This window comes from Artemia sp. Qi Xiang Cuo, chromosome 13, assembly GCF_049724085.1.
Source record: "Artemia sp. Qi Xiang Cuo chromosome 13, ASM4972408v1, whole genome shotgun sequence".
NCBI lineage: Eukaryota > Metazoa > Arthropoda > Branchiopoda > Anostraca > Artemiidae > Artemia > Artemia sp. Qi Xiang Cuo.
This window is the reverse complement of record NC_142806.1, coordinates 50,539,325-50,565,316: the sequence shown is the minus strand read 5'-3', so window position 1 is coordinate 50,565,316 and position 25,992 is coordinate 50,539,325. Positions and strand designations below refer to the sequence as shown.

Sequence of the window (25,992 nt, the reverse complement as noted above, 5' to 3'; positions counted from 1 at the left end):
ACTCTCGCCTAATTTGACCACTGCAAGAATCTATTTCTCAAGGAAATAATTGGCACTGTCCTTAAACATGTGGTATTAATAACAATTCCAGATAATGAACATGTAAAATGTGGTTTGGAAATTGTCACTCTTATTAACTGGATAAGACACAGATGTATTTAGTTAGACCGGAAAAAGATTTTTCATAATTGAAAAAAAGGACATTTTTTAACGCAATAATTATTTCTAGAGAGCAGTGGGGATGGGCTTTCGTTTACATAATAGAAAAAAGCGTACTTTGCGTTTTCTAACAAGTATACTTATACTATTGTATGGGTTTGTATTGTTGGAGGGGGGAAGGGTGGCTAAGTCCCCCTGAAATTTGAATTTAGTGGTAAAATGATTTTTATCTGGAAATAAATTAAGAAATTCAGTAAGCTATACTCACGTTTACAATAGAAGTATCCATTGTCTCAAAGTTAATAATATTCAGTGTACTATGTATGATATGTTAAATCATAATGAAAATTAAATTGTAATGTATGAACATTTTATACGGAATCTCAAGGACGAATAAAAAAAATGGATGTTGGCTCGAAAAACACTCTGGTTGAGTTACATAATTTCGTGGATACTCCCAAAACATGTTTGACCACATTATACCTTGCCAACTAAAAAAAAAATGTGCATGTGATAATTCCATGTGCAGTTGACAACAATAGCAATAACCAGTCTGGTAATCTGCCTTGGAAAGGTGCTAAGGAACGTAAAGGCCCCAAATAGCACAGGAAGGAACATAGTCTGCTAGAATCCATAGGTACATGCTCTGGAAAGGTGCCATGGAACGTAATCTCCCCAAATAGCACCGGAAGGAACATAGTCTGCTGGAATCCAGACGAGGCACCCTACTACCAGGGCACTTCGTATTGAAGGAGTTGTCGTGGGAACTTCGAAAGGGACTCATTTGGTTGAAAATAGAAAGGGCTAATGCCCTTTTTAATAGTCGAGTGATTGGAGGGCAACTAATCTCCCTTTCATTCCCAACCTCCCATTCGCCCATTATGTTTAAAAACTAGATGTTGCCTTAAGATTAAATCAAAATGCACTGTGATTAAACCCCGGCGCCGTGCCGATGAGGGAAGACCGGCGGCGGCAGGGCCAAAACAGCGTGCCGCCGCCGCGCCGCCGGTAAGCTGTCGACGGCGCGCCGCCGGCGTGATCAATGTTGACCCCGAACATTAATGTTTTCATCCGTCTTTTTCAAATCACAGCTTAAATTTACGACAGATTTGAGTCTATTCATGAGTTCAAAAATTCACTGGTCTCGGGCTGGAAACTGGTCTTCTTCGTTATTCATCAAGAGAAGTAGAAATCTGGTAGAAACGTAATGGTTGTGGCGTTTCAGAACCTTTGCATAATACGAGTAGTTGAAGTATCCATTAGCTATGTATTCTTAACATTAATAATTATCAAAATTAGTAGTTTTTTTTCATCGAGCATTGCTGCATACAAAACTTCAAATACCGTATTACAAAATTGGTCAGTTATCTGCGTAAAAACTTTGAATATAACTTAAGAAGCTTAATTTTTTCATAATGCTCTTTGCCTATATCGGTTTTGTCACCTTTAAAACAGTTGAAATGGGCGACTTTGATATTGATTGTTTTGTTTGTTTTTTTTTTGCTCTTTTGGATTCCTAAAAAGCCTTCTTGTACTAAAAACTGGTTTTTAATAATAATTATAAAAAAAAAATCCATTTTAAAGTTTTTTTGGCTTCTTTATAGAATATATGTAATGTAGGCTAAGGCTGAACTGCAGCTTTTTTTTATTGCTTTTGGCTGCTCTTTTGGATATTATTCATTTTTTCTTTTGGGGATTTATTCCAAATTATAAACTGATAAATACCTAATATCAGTCAAATTATAAACTGCCTCTAAATGGAGTAAATTTATGAAATTGAAAAATACATGATGAACACTTCACATGAGAACACTTCAATTACAATGAAACAAAAAACACCTAATGGTTTATTCGGTAAGAAGAACAATGAAGTGCCAGCTATTTTCTTAGGTAAAAAATGAAAAGCTCATCCGTTTTAAACGTAATTAAATGAAATAATATGCAGACTGAAGTAGCTCTAGGAAGATGTTGAGATTTTCTTCCTAGTCCGTCACTTTTAATCCAAGCAAAATGTTAGGACACTTAGTATCAGTTATTGAGTTTAAGCTTTGATTTCCAAATGCTCACAAAAATTAACAAATTTAAATGAGTCGCAACAATAAGTCGCCTGTGGTCAAAATACTCAGATTCTTCTTTGATCCCCACCAAGACTCAAAGCTTCTGTTATGGCCATTTCCATTGGAATCTCCAAAGAATTTCTTTTTAAAATCTCTTTAAAGCGTAGTTAGGGATATCTAGCGTTTTTTGCTTTTCTTCAAAGCTTTGAAAAAGTATTGTAATATTCCAAATGTTACATTTGTTATATTTGTGCATATTTTTGGTAATCTTTTGTGGGGTGAAGGAATTTTTTAAACCACTGTAGATACGTAAGAACGTTGCAACATCTAGTACCCTGTGGTCATAAGACTGTCAAAGACTCCTCCTTGAACCTCCCAAATCGAAAGCTTTTATTATGACCTGGCTTTTTAATGTAACTTGGGCACTGGACCAAGGGCGCCATTGTCTCTCGAGCACAGTGTTAGGTGGGGATATCGATATCGCTTTCGTCATACCAATTCGTTTTAGTGTGAATCTGCCTGGTACTTATGAATGAATGTTTTCAAAGTAAACTCGTTTCATCAATAAGAAAAAACGGGTTGGACACATGTGTCCCTTTCCTTTTGGACGATAAAACTATACAAGTTCTGTATCAAGTATAACTCACACAAATCTTGTTAATTTTTGTCAACTTTTCAGCTTTTGCGCATCCCTGCTTTCAATAAAAAAAAATCAAGGTACTATCACTTAAATATAATAGCTCCCTATGCCCCCCCTCTGGATACCATCTTGATAGGATACCGTCTCTGCTTTAAATAAAAAAATAATTTAATTATTGGCATCCCTGGTTTCAAAAAAAAAATTGAGGTATTATCATTTAGAAATATGATTGGTCATTCACCCCCCCCCCTCTGGGTACCACCTTGATAGGATGCCGTCGCTGCTTTAAATTTGAAAAAAAATTAACTTTTTGGCATCCTTGCTTTCAATAAAATTTTTTTGACATATTATCATTTAAATGTAATACCTTCCTACCTCCCCCCCCCTCTGGATACCCCCTTGATAGGATACCGTCTCAGCCTGTACATTAGAAAAATAATTTACTTAATAAATAACTTGGTCATTATATGGTTCAAACAAACACGCAAAATAACGTTAAACAGCTTAGTGTTCCTTGAAAAAAAAACTGAGGGTATGAGTGAGGGGTACAAAAACAACAACAAAAATGTCGAAATTATTTAGATATACCTCAAATTATTGGAAAACTGAGTCATAGAATCACCGTGGCATTCAATAAAATCCAAAGAATCTAATTAAAAGGGAGCACACACAAAAGCCAAATTAGGCCAGTAGCCCATGAGAAATCGCAAAATACCCAAGACAATGAACAAGTCCCAATTGGGGGCCCTGGGTCTATCAGAATATTTCAATGATCTCCCAGGGAATTTGATATCATTTTCTTCTGTCTCCACTTTAAATGAAAAAATAATTATCTTTTTGGCATCCCTGCTTTCAATAAAAAAAAATGAGGTATTACCATTTAAAAATGATAGCCCCCTATCCCCCCCCCTATAGGCAATAATTTACAATTTATTTATGAATCATATTTTGGGGTAACTTCTGTTTCAATCTTTAATTCCCCAACCTTGTACATAGCTTAGTCTGTAGCTAACTTTTGTCTCAATAGAAGGTTTTTTTTGGGGAGGGAGGGTAAAAATGTTTCAGAAAGAAGATTGTATTTTCTATCAGGCGTTCAACAATTGAGTATTAAACATTAAGAAAATCTTATCTAAAAACAGAAAAAGAAAAAAAAATTCTGCAAACTTGCAATTCAGCTATAGAAACAATCTGTCTGTATATTGCAATATTTGCAATAGCATATTACATCTGTCTGGTTTTTATGCAAAGAAACAAAAGAGACGAAAATTAACGAACCAGAGAGCAGTGAAGAATTATGGTATGCAAAGTAATATTTGGCAGGGAAAGTTACTGGTGATAAATCGCTAGGGTTGGCACCGTGATTGCGTGATTTTTGGGGATTCGGGGAACCAAGCTTTTTTCTGGGATGAAGCATAGATTTTCCGGGAAATGCTCGAAAATTCGGGGATAGTGCAAGCCCTGCTTGATTGCTAATCAGGAAAATTGAAATACTAAACCACACGAGAAAGAAAAGCTCGGACTTTCCGGTTAACACAATAAATAACTGCCGCAAAATTAATTTAAAGTTGACCGAACGCCGCCACCTTTGCCGGCAGCGGTGCGCTGGCGGCGTTGCGACACTTCGGCGGCGGTCGACCGGGCCTTTCGTCGGCGGCGGTCGGCCAATCCGCCGGCGCGGTGCCGGGGTCTAACTGTGATAATGCTAAATCCCAATAAGGCATCTCAGCAATATCCCAGGAACGACTGAGGGTGTTATGTTCAAACTTTTGGGGCTACTTCTGCTCTTAAAATTTAACCAAATCAAAATAGCGTAAGTGTATCCAAGCTATCAAAGAAAGTATACAGATTTTTTTGCGAATGGTATCAAGTTTTCAATTTCAGGTCAACTAGAGGAGGTATGAAACTAAATTAAACAGTACTATTTGTGTCCAGATTTTTAAAAGGGCTTATGTTGTTAAAATTGCTGAAAATTTTTTTCCAGCATACAAATAGCAGGCCAAACTATAAAGTCTTAAAAAACCTAAAGATTTAAAGTGTTATTTTCTTTTTCCCTGAAAAGACTATGTCAATATAAAACGAACAGAAATTAATTAAAAAAAAACTTTTTCCACAAAATAAGTCTTTCAAAGAAAAGTAAAGACTCCATTTAAAAAAAATGAGCAAAAATAAAATCATATAATCTAACAAACGTGAAACTACCACAAATCAGCACTGATAAATAAATGAAACCCAAAACGAATAGAAATTACAATAAAAAACCGAGTCAAACCCAAAACGAGCAGAAATTAACATAAGTTGGGCGCAAAACCCCTATGCCTTCCCAAGGCCAGAACAAAATTTGCACTTTACTGAAAAATTACAAATGAATGTGCATTGTCAGTTTAATATACATATACTGATATTTAGTAATCAAAATGTTAATATTATTTGATTTTTAAAGTTATAAAAGTAAAAAACATTTATATTTTTTCAGTAAAGTGCAAATTTTGTTCTGGCCCTGAGAAGGCATAGGGGTTTTGCGCCCAACTTATGTTAATTTCTGGTCGTTTTGAGTTTGACTCAGTTATTTATTGTAATTTCTGTTCGTTTTGGGTTTCATTTATTTATCGATGCTGATTTGTGGTAGTGTCACGCTTGGTAGATTATTTGATTTTATTTTTGCTCATTTTTTCTTTAATGGAGTTCTTTGAAAAGCTTATTTTGTGGGAAAAGTTTTTTTAATTAATTCCCTAAAGTATCACCTTTTTCTTCCTTTTTTAGAGCTATACATTGCTTGTATTTTTAGGGAGCACGAAAAGCTGTGTGGGTGACTTATCTACGGGGAAAGCATTTGACAACGGCTGTTCTTGCTCTGATTCATCTGTTGGTGTCCTCAATGAATTAGTGGGAAGAGAAATGTCATGTAGATGTGGTGTAAGTTTGTTTCCCATTCTTATGTTCCAATTCCCATTTCCTAATAGTTTCTTAGCGAATCGTTAATTGGAGAGAGAAAAAAGTTCTATAATTCTCCATGCAATTGTTAGTTTTTCGATTCCAAAATATAATAAGTGAACTTAGGGGGCGGGGGGTAATTTTTTTATTTGGCGGGAGGAATCATTATTTTTGGAATTTACACTTAGCCTATATATTAAGCTCTGTTTGTAACTAAAGAACACAATTTTTTATCCTCCCTCAATCGGTACACCTTCTAAAGTAAAGAGTAGACCGTGACTCGTAAATATTTCTTGCAAGGGGCATTGTATTTTGGTTGTAAATTTTAATTCATATGGTTTTTCAAAAGGTCTAAAAGACTAAAAATCAGAAAAAGCATGATCAGGGACGCAAACAGGTGGAGAAGCTATCTACCCTCTCCCCGAATATCGAGATTTTTACGACTCCCTCCACATTTTTAAATGTAATGCATCCTTTTTTTTTGCTTTTGACCCCCCCCCCTCTCTCCCAGTAAGTCTATATATGCATCAATATGGTTAGCGTATCACAATTGTCAACATAAATATTTGGTTTTCCTAATTTATATGTTCTTTTTAAAGCGCCCATCCAATCAACTTAAAAGTTTACAGCTTAAAATTTACTTTTGGTAGTTTCAATGAATTTTAAGTTCAGATCTCTCCCTTTACCTCTTAAAAAGAAGTTTTTTTTCGTATTATATCTAAAAGGATCTAAAAAAATTCCTAATTTATATGTTCTTTGTAAAGCGCTCATCCAATCAACCTAAAAGTTTGCAGCTTAAAATTTACTTTTGGTAGTTTCAATGCATTTTAAGTTCAAATTTCTCCCTTTACTTCTTAAAAAAAATTTTTTGTCGTATTATACCTTAAAAGAACTAAAAACAATTCCTAATTTATATGTTCTTTGTAAAGCGTTCATCCAATCAACCTAAACGTTTGCAGCTTAAAATTTACTTTTGGTAGTTTAAATGCATTTTAAGTTCGGATCTCTACCTTTACTTCTTAAAAATAAGTTTTTTTCGTATTATACATTAAAAGGACTAAAAAAAATTCCTAATTTATATGTTCTTTGTAAAGCGCTCGTCCAATCAACCTAAAAGTTTGCAGCTTAAAATTTACTTTTGGTAGTTTCAATGCATTTTAAGTTCGGATCTCTACCTTTACTCCTTAAAAATAAGTTTTTTTCGTATTATACATGAAAAGAACTAAAAAAATTCCTAATTTATATGTTCTTTGTAAAGCGCTCAGCCAATCAGCCTAAAAGTTTGCAGCTTAAAATTTACTTCTGGTAGTTTCAATGCATTTTAAGTTCGGATCTCTACTTTTACTTCTAAGTTTTTTTCGTATTATACCTTAAAAGAACTAAAAAAAATTCCTAATTTATATGTTCTTTGTAAAGCGCTCATCCAATCAACCTAAAAGTTTGCAGCTTAAAATTTACTTTTGGTAGTTTCAATGCATTTTAAGTTCAAATCTCTCCCTTTACTTCTTAAAAAGAAGCTTTTTTTCGTATTATACCTTAAAAGAACTAAAAAAATTCCTAATTTATATGTTCTTTGTAAAGCGTTCATCCAATCAACCTAAAAGTTTGCAGCTTAAAATTTACTTTTGGTAGTTTCAATGCATTTTAAGTTCGGATCTCTACCTTTAGTTCTTAAAAATAAGTTTTTTCGTATTATGCATTAAAAGAACTCAATAAAAATCCTAATTTATGTTCTTTGTAAAGCGCTCAGCCAATCAACCTAAAAGTTTGCAGCTTAAAATTTACTTTTGGTAGTTTCAATGCATTTTAAGTTCGGATCTCTACCTTTACTTCTTAAAAAGAAGCTTTTTTTCGTATTATACCTTAAAAGAACTAAAAACAATTCCTAATTTATATGTTCTTTGTAAAGCGTTCATCCAATCAACCTAAAAGTTTGCAGCTTAAAATTTACTTTTGGTAGTGTCAATGCAATTTAAGTTCGGATCTCTACCTTTTGTTCTTAAAAATAAGTTTTTTCGTATTATACATTAAAAGAACTCAAAAAAATTCCTAATTTATATGTTCTTTGTAAAGCGCTCAGCCAATCAACCTAAAAGTTTGCAGCTTAAAATTTACTTTTGGTAGTTTCAATGCATTTGAAGTTCGGATCTCTACCTTTACTTCTTAAAAATAAGTTTTTTTCGTATTATACATTAAAAGAACTCAAAAAAATTCCTAATTTATATGTTCTTTGTAAAGCGCTCATCCAATCAACCTAAAAGTTTGCAGCTTAAAATTTACTTTTTGTAGTTTCAATGCATTTTAAGTTCAAATCTCTCCCTTTACTTCTTAAAAAGAAGCTTTTTTCGTATTATACCTTAAAAGAACTAAAAAAAAATTCCTAATTTATATGTTCTTTGTAAAGCGCTCATCCAATCAACCTAAAAGTTTGCAGCTTAAAATTTACTTTTGGTAGTTTCAATGCATTTTAAGTTCGGATCTCTCCCTTTACTTCTTAAAAATATTTTTTTTTCGTATTATACCTTAGAGAACTCAAAAAATTGGGTTTTTTTCGCTTTCTTCTAGTATTTTCGTTGATGTAGTAAGTCCAGTACTTTTGGGCATGGGAGACCTGAATCATTGGAAGAAATATAGAATTTGAAGTATTTTAATTAGCAATCGCTGAAATTAATGTGCTATCAAAATTTTAAAAGATAAACAAATCTGATACAAAAAAAACTGCCTGAATTTTTTGGAAAAATAAGCTCGAACCAAACTAAGAGAATAAAAAAAATAATCAAACTTAAAAAAAAAGTGAGTGCATCATGTTGGAAATCACTTTTTAGTTAGAGATATCTTTTGGCACAGTGTCTCCAATTCTTTTTTGGGTATATGAGCGGAAACTAAAAAAAAATCGTTTGAAAACCGACTTCAAAATTTCTAGTTTTTGGGTTCGCTAAGGATTTCAATTGTTTTCAAAGTTTCATTAAGCCCATACTAATGTTGTACTGAAATATTCTGAAAAGAACTTTTATACCTTTCTTTGCACCTACTGATTCCCGTGATTCAAGATTAATTTATTAAATATAGCTATCGTAATTATGGCTAACACCACAACATATTTACGCTACTTTTTACAATATATTTAACGAAATAAAAACAAAACAACAAATTAAGCGTTTATTACACTAATAAAAAGCGGAATGAACGAACCACTGAATCGACTCGTTCTGCAGTGCAGTGGTTCAGTCAGTAAGTGCGGGTAGTAAGGGTATTGGGCTATTGGGTCCGAGTTTCAAAAGAGTATTTTAGCGAAAACCGAACCGGTCTTGGGCCTGTCTTGGGTATATCCCCCCTATTCCTCGTGTTCAGAGGCCCACTTCCACTCCAATCTTGGTCGTCTTGTTTGGAGGTATGGAGAACGTGTCCACTCACAGAAGATGAGAATCTTACCTCAACAACTAAGGATGGTAAGATTGATTTGATTTTCCTATTTTTGGCTGCACTTAAAATTCCAATAATGTTTTAGAGGTAATTACTTGGCAAGAAAAAAAAAAAAAAAAAAAAAAAAAAAAAAAAAAAAGACTGCCATCCTAATCCAGCAATTGAGACAAATGTGCACTTGAACGAGGTTTTGACCTAACTCATCTATCCAACTACCTAGGACCAAACAGTATAACCGAACCATCAACCAAATAGAAATGTCCAAATCCATTTAGATTTATTTATTTAACTCGGAACGTAAAGTTATTTTTATTCCAGTGTCTGTATTCTTCCCAGTTGGAATTCGCCTCTTCCTAATGTTCCTTACTTTTGAAATGCTGAATGTCTTTCGGTCCGATAAATGCTCAACGCCTGGTTTGTTTTCTTGTTTGTTTTTCCTCTTTGATTTGAATAGCCTGGCGGTGCTTGTTATTGTGGGCCTGCTGAAGAAACATTCTAAGTGTTTTTCCCCCTAAATGGTGATTGACCTAGCATTGATGGATGTTATATTGCCCTGGGATTATTTTTCTCTTTTTTATGATTGCTTACTGTTGCCAGGTGCTGAATAAATACCAGTCATTGGAGTATCAAGTCGTTAAGATTCTATATTAGAGTATGCAGATTATTACCTTTGGGAGAATGGGTGCAAATAAGGCCTATATGGCTATTGTATTGGAAAAATAAATACAGAATTTAAACACACAGTGTTAAATTTTTGGGCCTAAAAGTGACGGGTTTGGACCTACAGGCACCTACGCAAAGTTCTTTGGGGCAAACCCCATATATTAATTTTTTTTTTAATTGTTCCTATAATTTCATATTTTTTGCCAGGTTTTGATGTTATTTTCGAAGTTATGCCCTCCTTTAAACAAAGGCAGGCGTACGTACCTGCCGAGAACCCTCCCTTGTGGCTTTGCTACTGTGCATGGTTGTGTATTTCGTAACGGGATCCAGCTTTCCAGGCTACATCAAGGTCACCGGTGAGAGTCGGGGAAAGGGTTGTTGCTGTCATTTTATGAAAATAGATGTCGGCAGAATATTTAAATGAAAATGGGGCTGTTACAGGTCAAAGCTTGCGCCTATGTCTATCTAACTTTCGCTAAATTTTATATTTTTATTGGAACAATATCGAAGGTGAAAAGTGTGTTTTGATGTGGTTTTTAATGTGTGGCGAGAAAAATCAAAACTTATGTTATAGAAAAATGACATTTCTGAGCTATTTTTATTCATTTTATTTATTCTTAATTTTTTTCCTAGCGTTTTGTGTTATCTTATAGTCGTTTGGCTGGGAGAAAATTATTGAATTAAATTGAATCGCTTAGAACCATTTGTAAAGCTATTATCAAAGGGAGGATCACAGGGTCATTGTTGATCAGGTGGATCAAGATATGTTCTAATAAAAGTTGCCCATCTGATCCTCACTATGGGAACTACTTAACAAACAGCTTTCTTCCAACCTTTTTTCCAAAGTGAATTATCGTTTTCCTAGGATTCGTCCATGAAGCTTTATCCATTCACTTCAGTGGAAGAAGGAAAAATTGGCCATGATTTGATGCAAAATTTTTCTGATCTCTGGCTTAAACAAGCCTACCGGGCTTGTTTTTATGCGCTTCCTCGTAAATGCACACAAGTCGGACCTTTGAAGGGGGATTGACAGTTCTTCCATGGGTATTTTTGGATTGACCTGGGAGGAACATTCCCCAATTACCCGTCGAGTGGACTGTTTTTTCCTTTTTCTTTCCTCACTTGTGGTTTTTCTTAATGGTTTTGGTTTTTATCGACAAATGCTCAATGGTCTTAAAAGAGTCTTTCGAAAGGGCCTTGCTTCAAGACTATCAGATCTGAGTCGTATGTTGGCTCCTCCAAAAGAGTATTTAACTATCAGCATTATTATTATTTAAATACTATTCCTATTATGTTAAACATTATTACTCAAAGTAAAGTTTCAAATTTTAAATTTAATCTTATGAATGACTTAGTAGTGTATATTGACGTTCTCCCAAATAGTATAATTTTACTTCCACTACTATTAATACTACTGACAACTTATCGCAGCATTCAGCTACCTCAAGCCACCACACTCTATTCAGATATCGCTATTTACTCCCTCCAGTGAAGGTTCAAGTTCTTTCAAATCAGTATCAGTAGGGGGAAGGCTTATTACCTTTTCCCATCTTATTCGAGGACGATATACTTTTCATTTTCCCCTTAAGCCCCATTCACGAAATACCTGCCTATGCTCTTTCTCGGCTATATTCAGTTGTGAGCTTCTTCTTGTTCTTGGACCAAGACCTGGTTTAAATTAGTGGTCTTGAACACCAGGTATTTTCCGCCTCACATGGAATCTGAAATTGAGATGTTACATGAGGGTTTGTTAAACTGCAAGCCCAGACTCGCGGTTTTTTAATTGCAGAGGCACACCGCTGACTCCTGCCCCAAGCAAAGGGATTTGCTACCCCTGAAGGGGGTAGCTACGTTCTGAAGGTCATAAAATTACAAGCTTCTAAGAACCTTTGATAAAACGTGTTTATCTCAGGCTATTTACTCTCTCGTGAAGTTTCTGCTTCCTTCCAATCTTTCCTTATTCCCTTTTCCTTTCTCAGTCGAGTGCGATCTGCTTTTCATTTGTCCCTAAGCCGCATTTGTAATGAAATTTTTCTAAATACCAAGATTTAGCTAGCTCTAATTTGAGCCAATCAGAATTTTTCATAGGATTTTTCAGACAATCATAAAATTGTATGAACCATCTGATTAGCTGAGATTTGTGCTAGCTAAATCTATGTAATAGAAAAATCTCATTGTGAATGGGCCTAAACTAGATTGCAAAAAAGCACAGTTTCCTTTATTTCATCATCGCCGTAGAAAGTGGAGCCGACCGTCTGGAAAGAAAGGCCTGGAATTTAGTATTGATGTTTTGCATTTGCGTAGCTCGGAAGATAAAATTGTAATATTGCTGTCACGGGAGACAATACTGAGTGTTCGTGAAAACAGCACAATCTTCCACTCTTCATTGAAACACCGCGTAGAAAATTCTAGTCTTTCTTTTTTTGTGAACGATACAAATTCTACTGTCTCAAGTTAAAAAAGTTGACTAAACTAATGCCTGTCTATTTTAGGCTTTTTCGTTCCTCTTTATGCTTCTTGTGCCTCCTATACTGCTTCAGCATTGGTTTGCTTGGGGTTTGGAGAGAGAGAGAGAGGGGGGGGATAACTTATACTAAACGTAGTTTATAGGCTTTCAGTCAATTGCGTAACCTAAATGGTGTGTTCATATGTAATTTTTCACGTTTCAGCCAAGATCCTTTTTGGCGGGATTTTTGTCTCAGGAAATGTTTCTGCATGTAGCTGAAATTAAATTGATAACCTAAGGAATATCAAATGATTTGGGATTCCATCCAACAGCCACTGTTAAACTTTTGTCTAAAAAATTGTCTAGAATCCTTTTAAGTCATGGAATTGTTATATTCGGAGATGACTAAGCTTTGCCGAATTTGGTCTAATTAAATAGCTATTTTTGTATTACACACCTACATCCATAGTTGCCAAGTAAAGGGGACACTCTTATCAGGTAAACAGTTAGCATTTGCATTTTCAAAACAAGGTATTTCTCCATTCATTTGTTATTGATGTGCTTTCTTTCGCCCATGAGCGATAAGACCTCCTTGTATCCTTTCTTGCTTAATTCAACCAGTTCAGCATAATCAGCTTTTGCTAGCCTATTCTCAGATAAAAGTTTTTGTTGACCAAAACACTTTTCGCTATGTTCCTTTGCTATGTATGTCTTTTTTCCAGAGAAATTAGAGCCAAGTTCCTTTGTAATACCATACTATTTTTCATCGTATATAGGACATATCTGAATAGCCAATCCATGAAGATATCCGGATAGGGGGCATAATTTTGGTTGGAAAATGCATTTCTCAAATCTAGGGCTCAGTTTTATTTTCTCAATGAAGATACCAAAAAAGACATTCCTAACGTAGAGAGGATTACCCTGCCCTCCCCCGCCTGACTTGCTACTAGTCCCTGTAAAAAGTAACCGAAACGTCGATTCGTCCCCCTATGTGTGATTAGTGGCTCTGGAGGATCTTTATCTTTTTTACCCCTCCCCCACCAATTGGCACCCCTGGACATTTTTTTCTAAGTATTGAACCTCTAGAAACGCTATTTGCTTGGCAGGGTCAATTCCTCATCTCTCCTTCGTAATGTAGACTGCATTTTGCATTTTGTAACGGAATCCTGCTTTCCAGGCTACTTCAAGGTCACCGGTGAGAGTCGGGGAAAGGGTTGTTGCTGTTATTTGATGAAAATAGATGTCGACAGAATATTTAAATGAAAATGGGGCTGTTACAGGTCAAAGCTTGCGCCTATGTCTATCTAGCTTTCGCAAAATTTTATATTTTTATTGGAACAATATCGAAGGTGAAAAAAGTGTTCACCTCTCAAAAAAGGCATTCCTAACCTAGAGGGGATTGCCCTCCTCCGCCTGACTTGCTACTAGTCCCCGCAAAAAAGTAACCGAAACGTCGATTCGCCCCCCCCCCTATGCGTGATTAGTGGCTCTGGAGGATCTTTATCTTTTTTATTAACCCCCCCCCCCCCCACCACCACCAATTGGCACCCCTGGACATTTTGTTTCTAAGTATTGAACCTCTAGAAACGCTATTTGCTTGGCAGGGTCAATTCCTCATCTCTCCTTCGTAATGTAGACTTGCGAGCATTATAGTATGGAATATTTGTTTCAGCATCCTCAAGTTGTTTGCTCCTAGGGTGGTGCTATTTTTATAAAGTTTAGACGTGGCTACTGTACTCTTTGTAAGCATAGCCGCTGTATGCCTCTTCCATGTGCCATTACATGACAGTTGAAATTCAAGGTATCTTGTCTCCTTAACCACCTCAAATTCCAATCTTATGTAGAATAAACCCGGAATAGGTCATTCAAGTCCAATGCATTGTATCATCGATCACTTGTTTTGTAGCTATAAAACCGGTTTTCAGAGATACAACCTAAGCGTAATTCTTGAATGTCCTTCCAATAACCGACAAATACAAAAAAAAACAACATAAAAACGCATCAAAAATTTGTTTTGTATACATTTTTGTTGCATTTTTACCAGTCCGGCAACAATATATAGGGTTTTTTTTTTAGGGAAGGGGGTTCAACCCGATAAATCCATAGAATACAGACTTGAAGCATGTCTATATGGCCTTTTGATCTCCTCTTGTCCCTAGTTTATATCTGTTTGTTCAATAATTGTTGACCGATTAATATTAACCCCTTCTGTTGAGGTGATTCCCCTTTTCTTTCCTAACTTTACAACTCAAAATTATGCAATTATAAATTGACAATGCTAGGCAAATATTGGTCAACAACTTATTGCTAAGCGCAATATAGAAAAGAATCTGCTCACAGTTTGCATGCTACTGAGAAGCATTAGATTTATATGACAAAAAGCAAGTGGTGGATACATACTACCTCGCAGGGGAGGATACAGAATTAATATTTAGACCAGGCTTCAACCAAACTTGGGCTCCCCATATTTTTCGTCCCTCCACTCCTGTAATTAGAATAACTTCTGGGGGCTCCCTTACCTTTAAAACCATCCCTGGATCTACCCCTGCTTCCTGTCAGTGCCTTTAGCGTCATAAACTATTGAAAAAAATAGAACGAAAGGAAAGCCAAAGTTGATCTCAGAGAGAAAATCCTTTTTGGTAACGCTTCGCTGGTCAGGCACAGCATGTAACCTATTTGTTACTAAACTAAGCCCAGTGTACTTTCTAGGTTTTTAACATTTGTTAAACCTACGCTTAAAGTAATCTATGGATGGCTTTGGTAGGATAGCACATTCGAGAATATGTATAACTGGGCAATTCTAGGCATATAGAATTGCATAGAATAGAAAATACCCATATTTCTCCGTTCTTCAATGAAAAGAATGCTGCTCATCGTTAGTATATTACTGAGAAGCAGTGTTGCCAACGCTTTAAAATAAACTCTACCGATTTTTCAAATAAAACTGTACCACAAGACATTAATTTATACCATCTGAAGAGTAGGTTAAACTGTTGCCGCAACAAGAAGAAAATTTTCGATAAACTAAAACTTGAACAGATATCCGAGTTAGAAAGGATCAAGTAAATCCAACATGTAATGGAAAATTCAATTGTACCAAAAAATTTCCAAACGTACCATATTGTATCAGGACCTCCAAATTCTACCAAAAATGGTACAATTGTACCGCGTTGGCAACTCTGCTGAGAAGTTTTTCAGCTGCATCACACGGAGTGATAATATGCTTCGTCTTCTCTGTGCGTTGGCTTCACCATGGAGGAACAAAAGTAAGGAAGTTCAAAATTGGTCCTAGAGAGGAAGACCTCTTTTTTTGTAGCAGATCCCTGACCGTAGCAGATCCATCAAGAAGGCTGCATATCCGTAGTTCTTTGCTCAATTTAATCATTAGGTTTTTCGATATTTATTGGATTTTCCCTTAAAGGCAGTAATTAAACTAGTAAAATTTGAATTTTGCTGTTAAAGTTTATAAAAGTTGACCTAGAGCGGCAAAATAATCCCAATTAATTACAATTACGGCTGAAATCTATTTTCGGCCTTCATTAAATAAATCTCCCAGTTCTCGGTACTTTTTTAGATTTAAATATCTTTATCAAATTTTGACAAATATTTTGGTATTAAAAAAAGAAAATGTAAGGGTTTGTAATGGAGCCTATTCGTTTCTTTTCGAAATTGACATCTCTCCCAATCGTACTGAACGCAAGCTTGCTAGTTCTGATTTTTTTTTTTTTTTCTATGGATCACATCATTCCGATTATGAGCAGAAAAAGTAACCGCAGACAACCGAATTGGCATCTGATTTATCTCAAGCTGTAAGATTTGTAGATGATCTTTCTTAAGAGTGTTTGATAATAGCAACCATAATGTTTTAGGCGCAAATACTTTCTTAGGGAATAAAATGCAAGGGGAGGGTACCCGCAAGGAATTTATGACGAGCTAAAAAAAAGAAATAGATAAAATTAAAAAGGAAACAGAACATCTGGGTTTTGGAAGGAAAACGGACCCAAAAACCTCCTTGCACACGGGCCTTCTGTCATACGCGTAGCCATGCCTCGAATATCATAATCGCCTGAAAATAAAGTAACTTCTTATTGTCATGTAGATCTTATTGACCAGAACGTCTTAGGATTCTGGAAGGAACACGGTCCCAAAAACCTCCTTGCGCGCGGGTCTTCCGTCGCACGTGTAGCCATGCCTCTGAAATCATGCTCGCTGGGAAAATAAAGTAACTTCTTACTGTCCTGTAGTTCTTACTGACTAGAGCATCTTGGTATTCTGGAAGGAACACGGACCCGAAAAACTTGCGCACACGCCTTCTGTCCCACTTGTAGCCATACGTTAGATATCAAGCTCACCTGGAAATAAAGTTACTTCTTATTGGCATGAAGTTGGGAAAGGTTCAAAAATATCGCCTTGACACTGAATCGCTGCAAAAATACCGATGACTCAACTGCTTTTGGAATTTTCACCCTCCTAAAGCCTATCCTTAATTACCCTCAAAAATGGAAGGGAATAGTCAATTGATTGCCTTTCGTTTCGAACCCTCTTGAGTGGCAGCTGACTAGAGTGTCCTGCATTATTCATAATGGCTCTTCGTCTCATGAGTATTTTTATAGAGGTGTTGAGTGTTGCCATAGTTACAGCTGCGTTAACGTTCATCAAGATGGTATTAAAAAGTATTAACTGGCCATCAAAGGCTGTATTTAATTTTTATATTCCGTCCACATTTGAGTATTTTCCCGTGTTTTCAACGTATTTTTAATCTAAAAAAAGAAAATTTCTAATATGGAAATTGGTAAATGGATAGAGATGAATCTCAGGAATCGAAAGATCTGCAAGATATTTGTCTTATGAATTGGCACCTGTTGGTAGGGAGTGGGAACAGGGGGACATGTACCCCTACCTTTTTTGCCCATCCCCTCTATATTTTCAATAACACCTTTTTTAAAAGCATTTTCATTGAAGATGCCTTTTTTGGTATTTCATTGAAAACTACAACAAATCCGCACCCCCCCCCCCCCCTTGATGTTGAAAAACACATTTTGCCTCTCCCCCAATCTTTTCCTAAGTTTTAATGAATTGACGCCAATGTTCTTACAATGAAGAACCAAAATCGTAATACTGCAAGAAAAAAATGCACGAAACATAATCCACTAACGAATTGGTAAGTAATTGGTACTAACGAATAAGAGTAAGTTACGAATTGGCACTCTTCAAAAGTACAGGGACCTTATAGTATGACAAAAGTGAACATGCCATGATCTTAACCCTTTGGTTCTAGTGTACCACTGCACCATAAGAAGTGAAGTGAAACTTTTGGTAATTTAAATTATATTTTATCAAGTGTCATCAGGGGCGAATCTCCAGCATTTTTAATGGGGGGGGGCCAAGAGGGGTCAATATCTGGATAGCCAAAGGGCATGGGATGTATGATATTTTTATCCTCCACATTATTGGGGGGGGGCAACTGCCCCCTTGCCACCCCCAAACGACGCCCCTGTGTGTCATCATTTAAATACATAATTTGTACGTATATTTTAATCGGCGTCATTTCAAAAAATTGTAGGAGGGGCCAGAATTTTTCGATCTGCAAAAACTAAGATAATAAAAGAGGTATTTTCAAAATGACGGAAGGGGCTTTTATGATTGTTAAACATAAAGATGAAAAATGAATTTTTCACGATCTTAGGAGAGGGCATTTGCCCCCGCCCAATTGACACCGTTTTATATATCACGTACGAAGGTATTTGTCATATTTTGTTCAAGTGACAAGAGTTGTCAAATGGGAGCTTAGTGGAGAATGATAATGACTATCTACTTTTGTCTGTCTACAAGGAGACCGAAGTGTATAGTTAACTGTGATTTTTTTTTTCAAATTGATAAAATGCTTCCATTTCATGCCTTAATTCTGTTATATTTATTTCTTTTGTTTTCAGCGTTATTTTGTTTAATATTAGTGTTGTGCTATCGTAGCTTGATTGGTTTTCAATACTATTATTATTATTATTGTAATGTCAATAGATTTTAAGAAAATAGAAAGTTGAAAAATCAGCTGTTCTAATGGTCGTCCTAATAACATGAAATATCTTCTTTCTTGTTAAGAAAGAAGATATCGCCTTTCTTTGTATTCTTAAGAATTATATTGCGAAAAGCAAGTGTCTCCTTTCTTTGACAGAGCAGTCTAAAATGTGAATCACATCAGACACGTAAGCAATAATTTTTATTCTGGGGGATTATGAAAATATGCAAAATTTGAATAAGAAGTGCCCAAAAATTAGGATTTGGGGGAAGGCGTGGGCACAGAAATGCCCCCCCCCATGCAATCGTTCCTAAATCAAGCTAATTAATTCGATAGTGGTTGTTATTGCTCAGCATCTCTAATGGTTCTTGTGGCATTCTGGCTTTTCGTAAGTTCAGAGCGTTGGCTAGAAAAATAAGAAAGTATGTTATTTTTCGAAATACCAAGAAGTAATTGGCCAAGTGAAGTGATTCTTCAGACATTCTTAATTTCCATCTAATTAGGATTAGTTTACTTTGGTGGATACAGAGGTCGCTGATGTATAGTAGTAAAGTTAAAATGTTTGCAGTTTTTTCTGTATTTTACTGAAGCAGGGACGTATTCAGGGGGAACTTGGGGTAAGGACCCCCATTAAATCTTAATTTTCTTGAATATATGGGCACTTCTTATTCAAACTACCCAATAATTTGTTTTTATTATTGGATCCCATCGATTTTTTTTTTATTGCTGGTTATTCCGAAAGAGAATACAGATTATATGCCTGTACAGAATAAAAAAAAATGCACAGGAAGCTTCCGGGTGTGATGCCCCTCCCCATTTTTACCATTTCTCCCATGCTATCCTTTAAGTTTCGTATAACATTCTTTATTATTGTCTGTGGTAAAGAATCCTCCTCTCCACAAGGGTGGATCCAGAGGGTGCGGTGGGACTCCCCCCTGAGATTTTTCTGGTGCTCTCATTCTGTTTTTTTTTTCATTTTTACTCTTTTTTTAAATAAACTTGTCAATTTTTTCAATTATTGGCACCTTTGTCCTGTTTCCCCCTCTACCTTCCCGAAGATTTTGCCCTAGATTCGCCCTTGTCTCTCCATAATGAATTCTAGCGTATGAATATAAACTGAACTATCGAACTATGGTTCTGTTGTTGATCATACCGGAAAATAAAAAAAAATCCATTATTTCTCTTCAGTTATCGTATTTTCCCAAATGTAATCTTGTAAATTCCACGCTTTGCTTCCTCACATCTTGATGGTAATTATAGTTATCAGTTCGATAGACTTAATCCTGTGTTTAGTTTCGACTTCCTGTTGAACACCCGATTGTGAGAATTAGCAAAAGATATCGAATTCTAATCTGGCACAATATCTACTCAATGTTGTATAATTTAGGAAATATGCTTTATTATTGGAATTTTTTAAGACACAAATTATGTCCAGGAGAAGAATGAGGTACACTGTATACGGATGCTATTGTTTCTGGGAGGTATTTCCTAAAAACCTAAATAGTATGCAAATTATCTCGAAAATATAGGACCGATGGCTGGTTCAAAACAGGTGTCTCAACCCGTTAATAATCTAGAACAATTGGGAGTGGGCTCAATTGGGTGGGGAGTACCCCCTCTTTTTGAAAAAATTACCTATTTTGAGACATTTTCATTTAAACTTTTTTCTGTATTTTTTACTGAGAAACTGAAAAAACGACAAGTTTCCCCCCCCCCAACTATATTTTGACAAATAAATTCCTCTTACCCCATATTTTTCGTGAATTGACGCCACTGTATGTTGTGAATGGTCTTAAGTGATCAGATAACTGCCCTAAGCCAAATCACGGTATTTAAGTGGCTTTTGATGATGTGTCTGAAGGATGCTTTTGTTATTGAAATGCAAACTCGGGTGCCTCCATCCAACCCCCTTTCCTTGATTTGTGAATGTTGATATGTACATCTTTTGGCTTGCGATTGTTCACTGACCATTTAGGGAGTGACCATAAATGATCAGAGGATTCTCCTAGCAATAAAAGCCACTAATTTTCATCTATAATGTCTTCTTTTTAAATCTATTCGTTTGGAATGCGTTTAAAATCAACTGGGAAGATAAAGGTTTTATTTCAAACATTCTGTTTAGTTTTCAGTAAAGCAAGCATGACACTCTAGCCTATATGGGAGTTCGGCAGAGGTGACAGGATGGAAATATAATAGTTTATGAACAAAATCGAGCTATATATTTGCACATTAGGGGGGGGGGGGTAAAGCATAACATATATTAAATAAGTAACCTAACCTAGGTACCTTTTTTGTCCCCAAACCCCAAAAAACAAAAGTTTAAATATTGTAAACGCAGTGATAAATCAATAGTTGCAATCCTCAGCATAGGAATTGTCCGTTGAAAGAAACATGTTTGACTAAAGTTTGTTTAGCATGTTCGCATATTCGCATACCGCTTTCTTAATCAGTACCAATAATTTTGGGGGCATTTTCATTGAAATTATCCTTTCTTTGTATTTTCATTATTAGAATTGAAGGTACTTATATATTATAAGAGAAAGACTCGAGAAGTGAAGTTTGGTTAATCCTAACGAAATAAAACAAAATGTGATGAAAATATAATACTTTATTAGCAAAACTGTGCTAACTACAACTTTTACATGCCCAGAACGTAGAAATGTCCTCAAGAATCGCGTTGAAATAAGTTTTGCCTTTACTGCCACCCGCCACGTGTAATCTGCTAAGTATGATTTTAAATAATGGTGGGATGCCAAAGCTACCGAAAAATAAAATTACCTGTTCTTTGGTCCTTGGCATATCCCACATCTTAATTTGAACATCCATGGTGAGACACTATCTATCACTATGCATTGCGAACTAACCGGTTATTGTCTTATCTGATCTTTGCGATGTAAATTCTCGAGTGTTTGTCTGATCTTCGCGATCCAAATTCTCAATTGTTTTTCGTATAATACATAAGTACCGAATTGGAAAAAAATTTCCCTCACTAGCAATTGAAAATGTTTTCTCAGCCTCCTCCCTACTAGCTCTAGACACCACTGCTATTACATACATGTTTGAAGATTTAAGATGTTTCAGAACATCACGACCAACGAGTTTAATATTTTGACTGAATTTACAACAAGTAGCTTATAACCTCTGTTAATAGTAATATTTCGAAGAGATTTGAATTTGAACATAAAACACCTTCCTTAGCTTGATGTCCCCCGAAGTGTTTGACTCTGTTCACCATTGACTATGAAACACAATGCATTTGAAAATTGTGGGATTTTTTACCCCACCCTCCTTGCCTAAAAAGAGAAGTCAATTTTTGTCTCTACAACTAAGCTTTTTTCTTGACTCTTTCAGCCACAGATATCCCTTACTAGGTTTACAATTTAACTAAAGACGTTCATAGTTGTATTTCATTTTCTGGAAATAGAACTTCCAATTTAACTGCAAGTTTCCGTGGGGCAAATCTATCCGGAGCCTTTGCTAGATGCTAGTGAGTCCTTTCACTGGATGCATGAAACTTGCTAACTGTCGCTTTAACATCTCAGTCTATATTCATGTGAAACTCCTTTCTCCGTAAATAAATAACAAGATATGAAGCTCGAATAGTTCTACTTCAATCCTGCATCTAATAGGAAAACAAAGAGATCAAAGGCAAACCTAGAGCAAAATCTTTGAGGGGGGGGGGGTTAATGTGACAAGGTGCCAATAATTTACCAAATTGACAAGTTTATTTTTTTAAGGTAAAAAATGAGGTGGCCAAAACAATCTTGTTGGCCCTCGGTCCCTCTGGACCCGCCCCTGAAAGGGGTATTGCTAGGCTCTGTGATGAAGTTGGTAATGCCCCATTCACAATGGAATTTACTATTATTGAGATTTAGTTGGTGCTAATTTAATTTAAAAGGGAACTGTTCATAGAATTCTTCAGCCAATCAAAAGGTACTATCAAAAATCTGATTGGCTGAAATTAGCGCTAGCTAAATCTTGGCAATAGTAAAATCTTATTGTAAGTGGGCATAAGATAGCGCTTTACATAGTTGATTGAGAATAGCAGCTGATTTTACCAACTAATAATTTCTAACGTGTCACTGGGTTTAACTCTTATTAATCCACTTAATTGCAAAAGGGGTTCAAATTTTTTTATGGCACTGCGATTTAAATGGTTTCCATTCTTTTCTTTATTTATACCCTTCTCAGCAAGTTTGGAGCCATTTCCTCGTTTCGATAGAAAGAGGTTTGAACACAGTTACATATACTTCCATGCATAATAAGATTCTGATGGGTTGGACATGGCCTTGGGTAGAGGGGTTTTACGTTAAAAAAAAAAAAAAAATCTTTTGTTGGCGAATGTTCGGCTGCTTCTATTTTTGATCAGAGGGGAAAATTCTTTATCCAGCCGGAAAGAAATCAAGTTTAAATTAAAAAAAAAGGTTGCTCGGGTAAAATTTGCTTTTGTGTTGTTTTTTTTTCTAAGAGTTTCGTCACAAGGAAACAGAACGTTTACTTTTAAAAAAGTAAACAATCATTCAATTTCTTTTTGTTGTTTTTACTGGCTTATAATTTAACACAGGAGAACCTACAAGGTGGAATTCACCTTTTCGTTTTACTGGCTTAAAATTCGCTTACAGAAACTCATCAAAGGCAAAAGAAAAACCAATGAAATTACGGCACATTTTTTTTTTTTTACCTCGGAATTATAGAATAAGTGCCTTATTCTCCTTGATTTCGTTTTCAATCAGTCTTACGAGCCGGAATTCAAAAAGATTTACCGGCTTAAAAGTCGCTTACGGAAATGCATCTCAGACAGAAGAAAAACGGTACTTGTTAATTAAAGGAAACACACCCAAGAAGTAAAGTTAGGCTAATCGTGAGGAAATATAACCTTCGCTTTATCTAATAATATAGTTTGGGCTGTATATTTGCATATTAGGGGGGGAAGCACTTTGAAAGCACCTCTAACCTAACCTAGCCCCCCCCCCAACACACACACACTAATGTGCAAATATATAGCCCAAATTATATAAGTCCGTTGCACTCTATCGCCCATCACTTGTCTTTTGTGGCTATGAAACCGGTTTCTTAGATTTAACCTAAGCGTAATTCTTGAGTCTGTTTCGTTTAATTTACAAGTACCAGAAAAACCAATGAAATTGAGGCACGCTTTTCACTCCGGAATTATAGGAAACTGCTTCGTCTTTTTCTTTTTGGTTTCATTTTCAATCAGACTTACCAGTTGTACTTGAATATCCTTTAGTTGTTTTCGCTTGATGGTATTTACCATCTTCTGTCAGAGCTTAAGTGTTCGTTTCCCCGTTGAATCGCTCAATATAAAGTTAGTTTGAACCGAACTTTTTAAAACGGTACAATGAGCCCGAACAACGGTCCTTTGTTAGTTGTCTTTCTCTCATTGTGCTGACAACTTTTTACATTTAGTAGGAAGAATGTTCTTAATTTTATCTTCCACTAGCATTCTCTCCCATTATATCAACCTATTTATGATTAATTTTTCGGTGCTTTTGTCTTATAGCCACCACACTCAACATCTTGTATCGCCAACATCAGACAATAACCGGTTTTCATGGTCTTTATACCACACAATATTAGCTTTGGCTCGGTGGGAAACTACATTGTAGCTAGATTTTAATTTGTTGGTATATATTCGTTTAACATATTTAGTTGGTATTTTGATTAGGTTAGATTAGTTTAGGTTAGGTTACTTTAGTTTACGTATTTAATATACTGCGGTCAGGGCGGCCCCCCTTCCATAATACTTTGTTGTAGTTTTCATAATTTTGTTGATAAAGTGTTATAGTTTCATCATATTTTGTTTTATTTCATTGACCAAACTTCACTTCTCGATAGAACTTGAGTGTGGTGGCTATAAGACGCAAGTACCAATTTTTCCTTTTATTAAATAAAAAAAACAAGTTTTTTAAACTGAAAGTAAGGAGCGACATTAAAACTTAAAACGAACAGAAATTATTCCGTATATGAAAGGGACTGTCCTCTCCTCAACGCCTCGCTCTTTACGCTAAAGTTTTTTATTGTTTTAAAAAATAAATTTTTGAGAAAGAGTAAAAATTTAGCGTAAAGAGCGAGTCGTTTAGGAGAGGACAGTCCCATTAATATAAGGAATAATTTATGTTAGTTTTAAGTTTTAATGTCGCTCCTTACTTTCAGTTTAAAAAACTTGTTTTTTTTATTTAATTTTTGAACGTTTTTGAATAAATGCAGGTTTTGATCTTGGCTCACCGTACATGAATAATAAAAAAAAAATTCACATTAATTTACTTTTATTTAGTTAAATGGCTTTCTCGAAACTTGTTTGATTTTATTTACGAACGTTTTTATTAGTAATAAATATACGTATATGAAAGGGACTGTCCCCTCCTCAACGCCTCGCTCTTTACGCTAAAGTTTTTTATTGTTTTAAAAAATAAAGTTGTGAGACAGAGTCAAACTTTAGCGTAAAGAGCGAGGCGTTGAGGAGGGGACAGTCCCTTTCATATACGGAATAATTTCTGTTCGTGTTAAGTTTTAATGTCGCTCCTTACTTTCAGTTTAAAAAAATTGTTTTTTTTATTAAATTTTTTAACGTTTTTGAATAAATGCAGGTTTTGATCTTGGCTAACCGTACATGAATAATTAAAACAAAATTTTCATATTAATTTACTTTTATTTATTTAAATTGCTTTCTCGAAACTTGTTTAATTTTATTTACGAACGTTTTTATTAGTAATAAATATACGTAACTTACGAATTAACTTACGTAACGAACTTCTATATTCATATATTTTTAATTTGTTTATTAGGGGGTTCGCCCCCTAGCCAATACCTTGCTCTTTAAGCAAAAGTTCGAATTTTGTTCCAATTCTTTAAAAATGACCGCTTAATCACAAAGGCCGTTAATTTAATAAATAGCTCTTATGAAAGTACTAAAAATTCTTTGGCTTAAAGAGCGAGGTATTGACTACGGGGTGAACCCAATAATATATGTAGTATTTTCTGTTCGTTTGAAGTTTCGATGTTGCTGCTATTGCAGTTGAAATACTTGTTTTTTTATATTAAATTTCTGATCTTTTTTTAAATAATGCTGGGAAGTCCGGCGTCCCCTTTATAGCAATGTCCCTTCCCCCCTGACAACTTCCTTCATGGAAAGATCCTCCCACATAACCCCCGACCCACCCCTCTCCCCCACTACCAGGAAAAATCTCCCCTGAAAACGTCTGTATACTTCCAAATAACCAATACTATATGTTAACATTGGGTAAAATTCATAAGTTTCAGCCCTCCCCCGGGAATTTAGGGGGATAAAGTCATCCTAAAAGACATACTTATTATATTTTCGAACATGCTGAACAAAATGGCTATCTCAAAATTTCGATCAGGTGACTTTGGGAAAAAAATGAGCGTGGGAGGGGGCCTAGTTGCCCTCCATTTTTTTGGTCACTTAAAAAGGGTACTAGAACTTTCAATTTTTATTCCAATGAGTCCTCTCACGATATTCTAGGACAACTGGGTCGATACGATCACCCCTGGGAAAAAAAAACAACACAAACAAACAAATAAATAAACACGCACCCGTGATCTTTCTTCTGGCAAAAAATGCAAAATTCCACATTTTTGTAGATAGGAGTTTGAAACCTCTACAGTAGGGTTCTCT

At 35.5% G+C, this 25,992-nt stretch overlaps 1 protein-coding gene across 2 annotated transcripts in view; it reads left to right on the top strand.

Annotated features, from left to right (window-relative positions):
* Nucleotides 1-25,992, top strand: part of fwd (phosphatidylinositol 4-kinase beta fwd) — a 233,133-nt gene that overhangs the window by 109,309 nt on the left and 97,832 nt on the right. For both annotated transcript variants that reach the window (XM_089099304.1, XM_089099303.1), the window contains exon 6: nt 5,642-5,769. In XM_089099304.1, the coding sequence (XP_088955430.1) occupies nt 5,642-5,769 (128 nt within the window). The remainder of the gene's footprint in view (nt 1-5,641; nt 5,770-25,992) is intronic.